The sequence below is a fragment of the Trachurus trachurus genome (assembly GCF_905171665.1).
Source record: "Trachurus trachurus genome assembly, chromosome: 10".
Classification (NCBI taxonomy): domain Eukaryota; kingdom Metazoa; phylum Chordata; class Actinopteri; order Carangiformes; family Carangidae; genus Trachurus; species Trachurus trachurus.
The window spans coordinates 37,044,529-37,060,533 of NC_139894.1; the positions used below are offsets into that span (position 1 = coordinate 37,044,529).

General features: G+C 41.8%; 1 protein-coding gene across 1 annotated transcript; it reads left to right on the plus strand.

The window, feature by feature from the left end:
- Positions 1 to 1,447: 1,447 nt before the first annotated feature.
- LOC310992303 (tectonic-1-like) lies at positions 1,448 to 15,933 on the plus strand (the record flags this gene model as incomplete). Its single annotated transcript, XM_083980317.1, has 14 exons — positions 1,448 to 1,757; positions 2,737 to 2,854; positions 4,360 to 4,493; positions 6,138 to 6,289; positions 6,365 to 6,467; positions 7,232 to 7,344; positions 8,124 to 8,144; positions 9,257 to 9,391; positions 10,906 to 11,031; positions 12,404 to 12,491; positions 13,346 to 13,484; positions 13,563 to 13,716; positions 13,869 to 14,000; positions 15,790 to 15,933. 14 exons carry the CDS (start codon positions 1,448 to 1,450, stop codon positions 15,931 to 15,933), a joined length of 1,869 nt encoding a protein of 622 aa, XP_083836443.1.
- Positions 15,934 to 16,005: the final 72 nt, after the last annotated feature.

Consider the following 16,005-nt stretch of genomic DNA (forward strand, 5'->3'; position numbering starts at 1 on the left):
TGTACACTGCTCTTCTTCTTGTTAATAAACTCCTTTTTGAATAGGAGTGAAGACGCGTCGGCGGTGATCCCTTCTTTTCATCAACACATATACCACACTAGGGCAAGAGGGGCAGTAACATATTGTTGATTGTGGTCAAACTGGATTTGAAATGAAAGGCAGCAGCCAGCAACCTGTAGGTGGCAGCACTGCTGCACTTTGGATGAACAACAACTTACCCATCTCTTTAAAGGTGTACAGAAATGGCCGTTTGTCCTGTTTGTCGGCCGAGTTGTCACGAGCTGCAACACGAGTTTACCCGAGTGAGGAAAACGAATTTGATTGGTCGTTATCGAGCGGGCGGGATATTCAAAGCTTGGGGCGAGCCTGAGCTCCGTGTGTGTGTGCGTGTCTCAGACGTTTGAATGACTGATGACGGATCCAATATCAGTGGCTGATGAATCGTGTACAGGCTGACGTATAATCCGTGCGCCTGCATTATCCAATGCGGAAAAAAAAATACACACTTTCATCCCAGATTTACTCAAAAATAGAATTTTGCACAAAGTTTGGCCTACAACGTCTGAAAGATGAGTTATTACATTAATTTTATGACCCAAAGTGGGCTCAAATTCAATTTTCTTTTCTGTACACCTTTAAACATTACCGAAACAGCAATGGGGAAAGCTTGTTTCGTGGGTAATAATAAAAATAAAAACAAGTTTATCCGTCAACTATTTCAACAAGATATTGTAAGTTAGTTCACCCTCTGCTTTATCCTACTGGTCTACATTTGTTGGAAATATTAATTGGGAAAAAGTCTGGCTACTACCCATAGACTGTATAGGCTACTACGTTTTTTTTAACCAACAAGGTCAAAGAGATTTCATTTAAAATGCTTCATAGATTTTACCCAACTAATCATTATATACAAAGGCTTAAGAAGGACATTGATGTTCATTTATTTTGGTCTGGCCCACACACCAGACAACTCAGTGATCATATTCACCCCCAGTTTAATTTATACTGGAAAAATGTTTTGTTTGGCTACACTGAATATGACAAAAAAAACTAAATTCTTAGTTTTATATGATTAATTTGTTAATTATTTTATCCAAATTGTACATACATAAGTCAATTTTTTCTGGTAAGAAGCCAAACTTCTTGGATCTGTCTGCATATGTTGGTCAATCTCCTCCCTCTGTGAGTGTGAGAATAAAAAAGCTGTTAAAACGTATGATCTTTATTTATTTAAATGTATGTTTGTTTGTTTGTTTTTTTTACTTTTTTCTATCTTGCTGTCAACCCCTGGCGTATTTATGATGGTTTGGTTGTGTATTACACTTATCTCATACTGTATTCAATCCTGTGTATACTCTTGTTGTCAATAAAGTTGTTAAAAAAAACTGTGGATGCCACCGTTAAACACCACAGAAGAAGAAGAAACCATAGCAACGGCCCAACAAAAATGGCGGCTCCTGCTGCTGCGCTGGGCTTTCTACTTATCTTCTGTTTATTCTTGTCGCTGGAAGTTTTAACAGCAGATGAAAACACAACGAGCCAGACATTTGACGTCAACACGACTGCGTTTGGTGAAGGTAACGAGACGTATTACGTTACGGAGAGTTCAACAACCGCTCTGCCTCCAGAGTTTGAGGCTACAGACACAGAACCGACACCCACCGACAGCAGCAGCAGCACGGAGCAGCCCAGTCAACCGACAGCTGCCCCGGTGCCGCTGCCCGCCTCTGGCTCCCTGCTCACTCCTCTTACTAAAGGTAAACAACTGAGTCAACCCAACACCGCTAAACAAGCTGTTGGTGAGCTAACTCCCAAATCCCAGTTTTTTGAAAACAGACACAGAGCGTTGTAAAAGGTTTGACAGCAGAAATGATATCTAGGAACTTAAATTAAAACCTGGATGGACAACCCTGGAAAGCTACAGGGGCCAAAACCCCTTTCTTGGCTCATTTTGCTGGCGAAATTATGTAAATGCAAATATTTATGTTCTACAATGGCATAAATAGTCATACAACTATAACATTTGGCAGAGAGTAACTTGACACATAGGGGGAGGCATGAAAAAAAGATTCTGGGGTTTGTTGCAACTCAATTTTAAGATATCACCCTCAACATCCCAAAAAAGACAAACAAAAAAAAGTACTGTTCACCTGACAAATTCTCATGAAAATGATTATTTTTCAGCACTTTATGGAGATTATCTATGCCTAACATGTATATAGAAAACTTCCTTAATTCATAAGCTTCCATTTGAGTCCAAGATAGCCTTTCTACTAGCTACTGGAAAGCTACAGGCTGTCTCCAAACAATGCAACACCTATTGTGAAAAACTCCATGTTAACTGACATGATCAGAAACCATTCTATTTCTGGTCTCCCCAAAGTGAACAGATAGATAGAGAAGACCGTTGGCCACAGCAAGTGGGGCTTTTGAGATAGAAAGGCTATGGCTGTGGAGGCAGGCTAACACTACCTATACACTTCCAGCGTTTGAGCTAAGCTAATTACGGGCGATACGGCTCTATCTCCCTTGTTGCTGCACGCACAGTCGAAAAGGATGGTGTCTATCTGCTGGTCATGGACTCGGGAGTGAGGCAAGACACGGAAAAAAAAATGTTGGTGTATCCCTTTAAGGTTAAATGTATTGGTTGAAAACCAGAGAAGGAAAAGCTCCTCAGTCAGTGCACCATCTGGAGACCCCAGCTTTAACTTGTGTGTTGCTTTGTGTGTGTGTCAGTTGACAGCGTGTGTCCCTGTGATGAGTCCAGAGAAGTGTGTGACATCAACTGCTGCTGTGACAGAGACTGCGGTGAGGAGTCGGCTCTGTTTACCCACTGCTCTGTGGCCTCAGTCAGGTGGGTTCTGTCTGAGTGGCAGCTTTCCACTCACTGTGCTCTCTACAGATATCATGGCCACAGGCTACTGTGACCCATTAGTGGATGATGCACCTAAACATCTACTGATGAAAAACAGAGACACCCAGATAAAAAAGAAATCAGACACAGTGATTATGACCATTAAAAACACTGAATACATCAGTTTCACATTTAAAGTCATTGGACCTCATTCATGAACTGTTTTTAAGAACAAATTGGTTCTTAAAGCCCCAGTATGTAACTTATTTGGCTTTTTATTAGCAAAAATCAAATATTGCTTTCATAAATACGTATTTCACTGAAGTGGAATCACACCTGCATACAAATGAAAGCTTTCTCCTACCTTAGAATGAGTTGTTACAAGTCGTTACAAATACATAAGTCGGCGACGCACCGAACCGAGGCGGCCATGTTGCATCGCCATTTGGCAGCGTGACCGTAGGTAACCACGGAAACTCAGCGGAGCTGTGGGCTCGGCCTGTTAAAACTGTCACCACTGTGTAGTGTGAGGAAGGACGGAGGCACTGGTGTTGCATTCAGGTGCAGTCAGGCAGACGGCCGTCGGCAAACCAACCAGATGTAATTTTACTCCACCAGAGAAAGACGGTAAAACAATACCACATCACCATGACAACATATTGTCACGCCTGTATTGTTTTGCCTCGTGCTGGCGTCTGACGTCTGCCCGATTTCACCTGAATGCAACATCAAGAATACGTTCAGATATGCAACTGCATCGCTAGATGGGGGGAATTCCTACATACTATACCTTTAAGTCCTACTTACAAAGCTTTTACGAAGATTGTGGCATTCATAAATGTCTTATCCTGGATATAATATAATATAATTATTAATTATTTTACAAATCATTGTGGTCTCTTAAAAACACTTTAGAAGCTTAATTCTATTGGGAATCACCGCGCTCATATGATATGATGATATTTATGACGGCACAGCTGAGAATGACCCGATGGGCTGGTCCAGCTCAGTCTGGACCAGGATGTCATTCATCAATGTAGGAACACAGCTGTGATGTAACAACGCCTTCAAATCCCACGTAGAGTTTTCCTTCTTAAAGGGATAGTTCACCCAAAATTGAAATTTGGTCTTTGTAACAAAAAGACACACCAAAAAACATCCAAATACCTCCAGCGGAAGCTCCTCTTCCCGGTTCGTCCAATTTGGACGAACCAGGGTCCGTCCTCTTCCCGGTTTGTCCAAATTTGACAAACTGGGAAGAGGAGCTTCCGCTACAAAACAAGCTTGAAATATAGACTTATTACATTTTTTTCGGAACAATTTCGCATTTCGGGGCTTCAATACAAGACGGACATTACATAAGAGCAGCATGGACGTATTTGGATGTTTTTGGTGTGTCTTTTTGTTATGAAGACAATTGGTATGGACAAGGTGGAAAAATTCAGATGTAAAAAGAATTCATGTCCCACGTGAAGGTAACATCTTTTACATGTTTCTGTTTTCAGAGGCAACAAGCAGCTGTGTAGCCGCGATGTGGCGTCATATTCTTTAGGCAGCACCACGGACAGCTATTCACATCCACAAATGTCTGTTGCCAAGGAGACCAATTATGACATTTTCTGCATTCAATCACAAAACCGTAAGTTTAACCAGCGATCCATCCATCAGTTCAAAGAAGCCAGGTAGATTTATAGACTGATATTATCCTGGAGCCATGTATTATGAGACTGGAGCTGGGGAATCGCAGTATTCTGTCCTATGATAGTGGTTTATTTGTTATTTGTTGTTATTTGTTACGAGTTAGATCACCGTGGTAACTGAAGCTGAAGTCCTAACCTGCTGCAGACCAGGTCAAAGCCTGTCACCAACCGAGCTGCAAGGAGATCACAGGAAAAACAGTCCCAACGTTCCTACAGGGACAAAAGATTTAACACTAAAAACACTGAAAGAACAGAAAATATACTGTTCACTTTTGTGATTACAAACATTTCAGTCAGACTGACTCATCCTTTTTGCAGTATACAGTATACAATATACCCATAGTTTGACTTTACAATACAACAATATACAAATCATTTATTTATATACTATATTTATATAATCATTTGTAATTATTTCTATCTGGATTTCAGTATTTTTCTAATCCAGTCATGTGATAATATTTACATGTAATTGACCTAATAAGCTATAACAAACTTTTTTTTTTGTATATTTTGGGGTTTTTTAATGCCTTGGTAGCACAGTGGAGAGAGAGACAGGAAATGGGGAGGCAGAGAGGGGGAATGACATGCAGGAAAGGGCTATTACAAACTTTACCTGCAGGTGTCAGCATTTCATTTCAGATCATATTGATCACGTATTCATGGTTTTTCTAAACAGCTCTGTCTTTCACATGACCAAGCTTAGACCTGGACAGGTGAACCAGGGTTAAATATGTCAACTGGCACCAAGCTTCATAGCAGAGGTTACCAACACAGTAAGGTTCAGTTAAAGGGATAGTAGCATTTTTTTTAAAAGTGGGGTTGTATGATCTCCAAATAGCCCCTAAGTACTTTAATTGCAGTAGAAGACTCTCTGCACTCCTCCCGTTAGCAACGCCAGCCCATAGCCCTGCCCAGAGATTTACAACATACAGTGTTGTGAACAGACCCAAAGAAACGGCCTATTTTCGTGGCCTAAAAGAGGTTTTACCTGAAAAAAAAAACACAGTTCCATTGTTTGCTATAATATAATTTTTTCCAGCCCTTCAAAGTGCAGGAAAAACTCAGTTTTTATTTGGAGCAAACCAACTCACGTATCCCTCCGCCCAGGGTTAGCGCCCGCCGATCAACAGTTGGTTAGCTCCAAACAAAAACTGTGTTTTTCCTGCACTTTGAGGGGCTGGAAAAAATTATATTATAGTGAACAATGGAACTGTGTATTTTTTTTCCAGGTAAAACCTCTTTTAGGCCGCGGAAATAGGCCGTTTCTTTGGGTCTGTTCACAACACTGTATGTTGTAAATCTCTGGGCAGGGCTATGGGCTGGCGTTGCTAACGGGAGGAGTGCAGAGAGTCTTCTACTGCAATTAAAGTACTTGAGGGCTATTTGTAGATCATACAACCCCACTTTTAAAAAATGCTGCTATCCCTTTAAGCCTGATAATGAAAACCTGGTTTTGTTGAGCTTGCTTGGCATTACAGAATCCTGAATCCAAGTTCCTCATCAGACTGCTACACACAGTGATATCACCGATGACTGACCAACAACAAACGTCTCAGCTGCTTGTCATTGTCTGTGTGTAGGTCACGACGGCTTCTCTCATCCCACTCCCGCTCTTCCAACCGACACCAATTTTGACTCTCTGTTCGAACTCTTCAACAACTTTATGTTTGACCTGGAGGAAAAGAAAAGTCAGGTGTCACACGTAGGACGTCAGGCCTCGTCTGGATACCAGGTACATCTCTGTTCTTTCAGTTATGTACAGCACTCTCCATCTTGTTGGTTTTCTGATGTGTGGTTGTGTTTTCAGTGGGGTGATGGGATGCTTACAGCAGGTGAGGGTGGAGACAGAGGTCTGTTGTGGCTGCCAGGTCCTGGTGTCACTGCTGACTGTGTGGACAACAATCCTGCAGGTAGATACCACTTCTGTTGATGGCTTCTCTACGGCAGCCATCGATTCCAGTGTCTATTGAACTCCAATACAAGCACCTCACTCTACTGAGCTGATCACCTAAACCAAATCATATTTAATGATGAAGAAAGATTATAAATAAATAAAAAAACACTGCTGTGATTAAAAATTGGGATTATTCCACCAATGTTGATTTCTAAACTCTTCCTAAATTTAAAAAGTAGTGTTGTGTTGTTTTAAAATTAATATGAATTTGTTTTTGTTGCATTATACAAGGTCTGAAAACGCCAGAATTGTTTTGTTATTTTGACCTGTTGCCATTTTCTGCAAATACATGCTCTAAATGACAATATTTGTATTTCCAATTTGGGAGAAATGTTGTCAGTAGGTTATAGAATGAAACAAAAGTGTTCATTTTACTCAAACACATAGTTATGAACAGTAAAACCAGAGGAACTGATCATTTTGAAGTGGTCTCTTAATTTTTTACAGAGCTGTATATATACATTATTTGTGTATATTCGTCAAGAGAGACAGGAAATGGGGAGGCAGAGAGAGTCGAGTCAAGTCATTTTTATTTCTAGAGCACATTTAAAAACAACAGATGTTGACCAAAGCACGAGAGGGGGAATGACGTGCAGCAAAGGGCCACCAGGGTCGGGATTCGTTCCTGCAGCGAGGACTATAGCCATCTGCTCAACCCACTGAGCTTAAACAGTGGTCGTTTCTTCATAGTCTTTTAATGGTTAACCTTTGTTTTGGCAGCGTTCTTAAAGGATGAAAGCAGAGCCTGTCATCGAGATCTGATCCTGGACCAGGACTGCAGCACCTCAGCAGCCCTCAACATGAACACCTACACTAACATCCAGCTCTCTGCTGTGAGTCTGCCACACTCTCCTGTTCCCTCACTGTCTGACTGTGATGTCAGTGATGCTAATGCTGTTATTAAAGGAGCAGCTGTTGATACTTTCCATGAGAGTTAAAGCAGATATCAGCTTCACGGCCGTTTCGGCTAATGCTGCGTTCAAGGCAGGCTTTTGAAACCGTAAGTTACAGCTTCAAGTCACAACTACGACTTGGTAGCGTTCCAGGTAACCCGTAGCTCGTGTTTTTACCATCCTGTTGTCTGTGAAAGTTCCCTATAACGGCCACTCGTAACTTCCGACCCGTGAACTCGTACCAGATCGAACTGGTATGACTTGACAGGAAGGAAAAACACAAAGTACGAGTTTCTTTGAACGCACCATGAGTTAGCAGCCCCCGCCCTTGTCAGGCATCAATTGGTCCTCGTGCTACGTCACCACATTCACGCGCATCCCTTGGCTGCACACACAGCCCTTCATGCCGTTCTCTCTCCTCATTGGATAACACTTGTATCCCACAAGGAAAATTTTCTCCTCGGGTTACAGCAGAGCAGAGTGACGGAGAGACTCGTGTTTAGGCTGAAATACTTCATGTAAGTGATTGCTGACGGAAAATAGGACTATTTAGGACTTATATTAACAAAAACATTCCACTGATATCTGCTTTAATATACATAGTAACATAGTATCTTATTAAAATGAATGTAATAAGTAAGAAAAAAAGGCGTGATAACACTCAATTGAAAGAATCAGTTCATTTTAAGGTGTTCAACTAAATCTTCTCTTCTCTACAGGGGAAGAATAAAGATGCAGCAGTAAGTATGTTTTTTTTTAAAGACATTTTCCACATAGGTGTGATGGGGAGGAGGCTGTGTCAGGGTTCAAATGCCCTTTGTGAGGGGGTGTGAGAAAAAAGGTGTTCACTTGCTTTGTGTATTACTGAATTAATTGATTGATTAAATGCCCATGAACAGACCTTAAATAAACATTACGGTAGATAGATATGCATGTATAGAAAGAAGCATGGAATGGATCAGTATAAATATAGAGGGCTTTTAAAAGAAGTAGGGCTGCCCCCAAATAGTCGACCAAATAATCATTAGCCGACCAAAATTTCATTGGTTGATTGGTTGCAGGAAAAAAAGAAAAAACCCATTTGGAGCCGTGTCTTGTCAAAATTAGGTCAAAATCAATATGACTGACTTTAATTTGAAAGGCCAGATACAGGAAGTCGTGACACTCACTCGCTGTCAGTTTTTTGTTCTTGTTGTATGTTTTTTTTACACGGCACAGCAGGTCCCTATTTATTTTTTGTCAAAAGCGACTTACCAGGTGTGGATGCTGTGTCCCAGCCTCACAGCTTCTGCTAAACCAGGAAATGTAGCAAGACACTGACAAATGTTTTGCACATAAATGTGTCTTCATCATCATGTCACCACAAAGAGCAGAAACTCTGAGGTTAACTGCTGCAACACACTCTTTTCTGTCAGTTCACACGAATAAGGAACCCATCACTTGTTTATATTTCAGGCTGCACTTGAAAATAAGAATTTTGTTCTTAATTTGCTCGCCTGGTTAAATAAAGGTTATACATCACCACATATGAAGCATGCTGTTGTCTGACTGTCTGTCTGTCTCTGCAGTAGGATGATCCTTTATAGACCTGTCTGAGATCTTTACAGTGTGTTCACACAATGAACACTGTCTGTTAGTCAGCTGAGATATTGTTGCAGTGCAGTTGCAGAGGTTTTTCACATGAATCTGCACTAACTTCCCTTAACAATAAAACATAAATCACCAATAACCACTGATCTCTCTGTAAGTTGGTGATGATGCAGAAAACAAATGACAGCAGCCTGAGCCAGCATGTAAACACTCTGTAGACTGATAAAGTGAGTAAACATGTCTGTCTCTGTTGCTGCTGCAGCTTGTCCCTGTGGAGGTGTCTTCAGTCGTCCTACAGTCTGTAGACCGGACTCATACTGAGCTGAGCCTGAGTGAAGGAGAAGACCTGAGTCCTGTTCTCCTGCACCCACACCTGTGTGCTCATGTTGTTCTGAAGGTGAGTCCTCTGGAGCACTGCTCCTGACAACTTGTCATCACTTTATCTACCACAACACAACAAGAGTCCTAGGGCCGTTTTATCAAGCGTCTTAGAGTGCCATTTTAGTCTTAAAGGGATACGCCAACATTTTTTGTGTGTGTCTTGCCTCACTCCCGAGTCCATGACCAGCAGATAGACACCATCCTTTTGACTGTGCGTGCAGTAACAAGGGAGATAGAGCCGTATCGCCCGTAATTAGCTTAGCTCAAACGCTGGAAGTGTATAGGTAGTGTTAGCCTGCCTCCTACCTGAGCCAAAATCAGCAGTCAGAAGCTGATTTCATTTTAGCTCTAAACTCTGTAAATGTATCACTTCGACATATCGACATTTCAAACATGTTTAGGCGAGAAAGTAGCTGTTGAGATCAGCAGTGTGTCGTTAATTTGTCTAAATACCAGCAATTTGTTCACACGAATTTGGCCCTACTCAAGCTAGTCGTTGTGACCAACGCACTTCCGGTTACTTTCACAAAATAAAACACCCGTTTCCCTTTACATACAGAAAACCATGACGATAGAATTTGTGCTTTTACTTTGAAATAGGAAGCTAACCTACCCTCCATGTAGCTAGCTTGAACCAAAATAAAGCGTCTTTGCTTGAACCCTCCGTTTTGACCGATCTCGTCCCGTTAGCGGCATTTGACCGCTCAAGATGCCTTACCGGAGAGTTTTGTCAGCTCTGAGACGAAGATCGGTCCGTTTAGAGTTGCTGAAGAGTGTCTCTCATGACTTTAGGTGGAGGCAGGCTAACACTACCTATACACTTCCAGTGTTTGAGCTAAGCTAATTAGCGACTTTAGCTGGAGGCAGGCTAACACTACCTATACACTTCCAGCGTTTTAGCTAAGCTAATTACGGGCGATACGGCTCTATCTCCCTTGTTACTGCACGCACAGTCGAAAGGATGGTGTCTATCTGCTGGTCATGGACTCGGGAGTGAGGCAAGACACAACAATTTTTTTTGGCGTATCCCTTTAAGTGCTGAGAATTTGGGAAATTTAGTCCTACTCTCAAATTTAAGAATAAAAGCTATTTATCAACTTTCTTAAATCTAAGAATCACTGGAGAGTGGTTAAGAGTTACCAGTAGTTACCAGTAGGGGACGGCACTGAGAGAGAAACGTGTGTGAACCTTCATGGAACAGAAAGACATTGTGGCTTTGTTTGATGATGAGTTGATGAAACTATATTGTTTTGACAGAGCAGGTATCATCCTTGTCCTAATAACCCTGATAAGGGACGTCATCTCCCCAATAACCTCACACAGCAGAGCTTTCACTGCAGAGTTATGGGTTAAGGCTCATCACAATGCTTCCATTTCTTGCCACTGGAAAAATGCAACAATGTAACAATAAATTAATGAATTGGAGGAAACAGATTTCATTGTTTTACTGATCACATACACTGAATGTTAAGTTAAAGTTTCCTCCTGTAATGAATATTTCTGTGCTCTGGTGTCCATCTGTCTCCTCAGGTTGGCTATGTGGTGTCATACAGTCCAGGGGGTCACATACTGAACGTGTCCGCATCTCTGGTGCTGGGATTTGTCCGTGAAGTTGATTTGCCCCTGAAACAGGAATTTCAGATCACCTTTGTTGAGGTACAGTCACTCATCAACACACTGCGGCTCATGGATGGATGGATGGATGGAGAGATCCAGTCTTGGTCATGCTGTGTCAGAAGATGTTTTGATTTGAAGAAGGCACTGTATGATTGGAAGCTGTTCATCGGGACCAGGTGGTTAAAGGGATAGTAGCATTTTTTTTAAAGTGGGGTTGTATGATCTACAAATAGCCCCTAAGTACTTTAATTGCAGTAGAAGACTCTCTGCACTCCTCCCGTTAGCAACGCCAGCCCATAGCCCTGCCCAGAGATTTACAACATACAGTGTTGTGAACAGACCCACGGCCTAAAAGAGGTTTTACCTGAAAGAAATACACAGTTCCATTGTACACTATAATATAATTTTTTATAGTCCTTCAAAGTGCAGGAAAAACACAGTTTTTATTTGGACCTAACCAACTGCTGATCGGCGGGCGCTAACCCTGGGCGGAGGGATACGTCAGTTGGTTAGGTCCAAATAAAAACTGTGTTTTTCCTGCACTTTGAAGGGCTGGAAAAAATTATATTGTAGCGAACAATGGAACTGTGTTTTTTTTTTTTCAGGTAAAACCTCTTTTAGGCCGTGAAAATAGGCAGTTTCTTTGGGTCTGTTCACAACACTGTATGTTGTAAATCTCTGGGCAGGGCTATGGGCTGGCGTTGCTAACGGGAGGAGTGCAGAGAGTCTTCTACTGCAATTAAAGTACTTAGGGGCTATTTGTAGATCATACAACCCCACTTAAAAAAATGCTACTATCCTTTTAATAAACAATGCAAAACTAACACTGAAGTTCGGTCAGATAACATCAGCTTTAGTTGTAGTTTTCTTAGAGATTCTAAAGCTGCAGGAAGAAAAGGCCACAACTCAATATGGGACGACTTGGAGTACGACCCACAGGTAGATAAGAGTAAATGGAACCTGTTGAGGACTGATGGGAACATTATGGGATGTAACTAAAAGGGAAAAATCCCACAAACGTGGAAGTTCATCTTCAGAGGTCTGACAGAGGCTTTCTCCTAAAACCTGAAAAACTACAACTAAAGTAAAACCACTTCATCACTTGCTGAACTGACTAAAACTAAAGTGAAATAATAGAAAAAGCAAACTGAAAAACTAAATGAAAATAAAAACTAGTTGTTAAAACTATAATAACCTTGATTCACCAACACTTCAACGTCAACATCTGACATAAAAAGAAGACTATGTGATGTCTATGTGATGTTAAGGTGAGTAGGCTGACCTTGAGTTAAGTTAACTGTTATTCCAGTGTTGTAAAGGTTTTTAGGATCCTTTGTGACGATGTACCAATGAAAACGTGCTGTTGATGAGACTGAATGAGTGAGTGTCCTACTCTGTGGTTGTCAAACAGCAGGACACGGAGCAGACCACAGTCCACTACAGCGGAAATCCAGGGTATGTGGTTGGACTGCCTCTAGTGTCTGGAAGAAGAGCAGCAGAATATCCTTTACCTACCCCAATGCAGGGCCGTTGTATAGGGGAGAAAGGTGATGATAATTCTAGGGGCCCAGCGCCCAGTGGGGCCCATAAAAAAACCCCAGTAGTCTATTCTTTGTATGACTGATTTATTCTGTGTAAGACTCAATACTCATAGTACACTGTAAAAACTCAACATCTTTCCAAGAATATTTGTCTTATTTCTTATCCAAATGTCTCATTTCTAGTCCAAGCTAATCTCTTTCCACTTAAAATAAGACTCATAACCTAAAAATGAACTTGTTTTTAGATCATTTTCACTTGTTTCAAACAAATTTTCACTTTAATTAGTAGAAAAATCTGCCAGTGAAAACATGTTTTTGTGCTTGTAATAAGGAAGAATTCCTTATCAGATTTTTTCTACTTATTCCAAGTGAAAATATGCTTGAAAGAAGTAAGAAGTGTCTAAAAACAAGCTACTTTTAATATGATGTGTCTTATTTTAAGTATAATGATATTTGTTTAGACTAGAAATTATATTTTGACTAGAAATAAGACAAATATTCTTGGTAAGATACTTGAGTTTTTGCAGTGTAATGCTGCATTAGCATCAAAACAAAGTAGGCAAAATAAAAAATGATAATACATACGTAGTCTAAGAAAAAAAACTGGAAAAGTTAGGCGGAGGGGCCCACTTTAGTATTCTTTAAGGGGGCCCAGAATTCCTAGCAACGGCCCTGCCCCAATGTGGTGAACAGTGTGACTGGATTCACTTCTTGTCCAGTCTTGTAAACTTGTACACTATCTGAGAAAGAGTGGGGGGGGGGCTTTCTGATCTGCCACAAGCACCAGGATTTGGCCTTAACGGTCATGTCCAATGGGATCGTCAGGAGCGTCGACCTCAGTGACACCGTTTCTCTTCTCCACGGCGCTGAGGACCAGGACTGTTTTCACGGTCCACATGGACGCTCCCCGGTCCTGTTTGGTGTGGATGCCGTGTCTGGCTGCACTTTAAGGTACAACATCCTTCCACTCAACAAATCCCACCTCTGTGGACAGGGACAGTTTTCCTGAGATCTGTCTTGTTCCCGTAGACTGGAGGACACGGCCAACTGCTCCCTGGTGTCCCAGCTGCTGGTGGACATCCTGAGAGGACCAGACTCTCCCCAGTATGTGGCCTCATTTGGAAACTCTCCATTGAACAATCAACTGGACTGGGTGCAGGTCAAGAGCAACTTCAACCCTGCAGTGAGTTCTAACTCAGTCACAAAAATGATTTTTTTTGGGGTTCCCTTGAAGAACATGATATTACAGCAAATGGAACAAATAATGTCCACAGTGAAGCCACCATTTAGCAGTGTGTGTGTGTGTGTGTGTGTGTGTGTTTGTGTGGTTTGTAGGAAGCCCAGAGTTGCAGCATCCCATTGTCACGTCATCTGGAAGTAGAGTGGACCAAATATGGATCCCTGGTGAACCCTCAACCTCAGATCGTGAGCATAAAAGAAGTGATACAGACCAACACAACCAGCTTGGTAAGACTCACACACACCCTGTTAAAGGGATAGTTCAACATTTTGGCAAATTAGCCCATTGCCATAATCCCTATAGTCATACATAGCAGTAGGTTCGTTACCTTTAATTGTCGGTGCAAGCTATTTTTAGAACAGCGGAGCAGAGCCGTGAGCTGCTCAGAGCTACGCTACGGAGGCTCATGGGATTTCTTAGTTTCCCTCATCAAACTCATCAAATACACAATCCAACAACTCCACAACGCTCTGGTGGACAAGTTGTGACCTGCACATTCACCACGCTATGAGTTGTTTTAGAGGTAAATTCATGCAAAACCGCTGATGCACGTTGCCTTCAGGGACAGTTTTTCAGCAAACAGACTCTGTATTTCCCTCTAAAACAACTCTGTCTGGTAACATTCTGTTATTATCTCATAGCGTGGTGAATGTGCAGGTCACAACTTGTCCACCAGAGCGTTGTGGAGTTGTTGGATTGTGTATTTGATGAGTTTGATGAGGGAAACCAAGAAATCCCATGAGCCTCCGTAGCGTAGCTCTGAGCAGCTCACGGCTCTGCTCCGCCGTTCTAAAAACAGCTTGCACTGACAAATAAAGGTAACGAACCTACTGCTATGACTATAGGGATTATGGCAATGGGCCAATTTGCCAAAATGTTGAACTATCCCTTTAACACCTGGCATTAACATGCATCTCCTATCCAGATTGTATCTGGATACAAATTGACTGGATAGCATTTACACCTTCCATTAATATGCGTCTCCAGTGTCCACATTAAGATATCATTGAATTCTGATCACATATTTGCGCGGGTAAATTAAAAAAGAAAGTAAAAGTAGAAGAGAAAAGGTAGCCATTCATGAACCTTCGGAGGTGGTTTGGCCGATCAGATCACAATCCGTCCTCAATAGTGGATGTTTACAACATTTCTTAATCAGATTGAAAACTTGAGGGATTGGAAAATCCAAATCCACTGTTTACTATATGGGCGCAAAATCAAATAATCAGATCATGACGTGCTGTCTTCAGAATAGCAGCATTTTGACATGCGCCGGGTCGTCTGATTTCGCTAAAACAACCGCAGAAGAAGAAGTTGTACTTCCTCCTGTGCTGTAAACAAACCAACAAAACACTGAAGTGACTAAATCTTTCCTCATTCATCATTTTTCCCTGCTAGGGATGCACATGGTTAACCGCTTAACAGTTAATAATAACAATAACTTTGAGCAATTAATAATATCTGTTAATTTTTTTATTAGCTCCTCATATCGTCAGCTCATGAGGACGTGTCCACTCGTACCTTCAGTCATATTTTGCAGCAAAAAGCTCAGTCAGCATGACAGATGTCAAATTTGGACGAACCAGGGTCTGTCCTCTTCCCAGTTCGTCCAAATTTGACGAACCGGGAAGAGGAGCTTCCGCTACAAACAAGCTTGAAATATAGACTTATTTGATTTTTTTCGGGACAATACAAGAGGGACATTACAGCAGCATGGAGGTATTTGGATGTTTTTTGGTGTGTCTTTTTGTTACGAAGAAAGTTGGTATCCATTTGCAACCGTTATATGGACAAATACTGCTGCGCGGACCCCCGCGTACTCCGAGAAGGCACGGATAACTCTGAAAATTCTCACAGCTCTTAGTCGACATGAGGGAGAGTAGATAGAGTGAAATTTGAATTTTGGGTGAACTATCCCTTTAATGCCAGGTGTAAATGGGCTCATATACTGATGGAGGAACAGGAAGGTGCTCTAGTCTGCTCTACTCATCACCTCTGCTGTGTCTTCTCCTCCAGCTGTGGTCTGGTGGCAGCAGCATCCTGTCAGTCACCACGTCTGTGGCCTTCGTCCCGGTGTCGGCTGTGGCTCTTCCTGGTTACAGAGTGACACCCACCATCAACGCCAGACTGCCCTTCAACTTCTTCTTCCCTTTTGTCTGATCAGTATCCTGACTATTAGGTTCCATCACCTGAGAATGCTACCGTTCAGCAGGAACACTGCTGTTTATGACA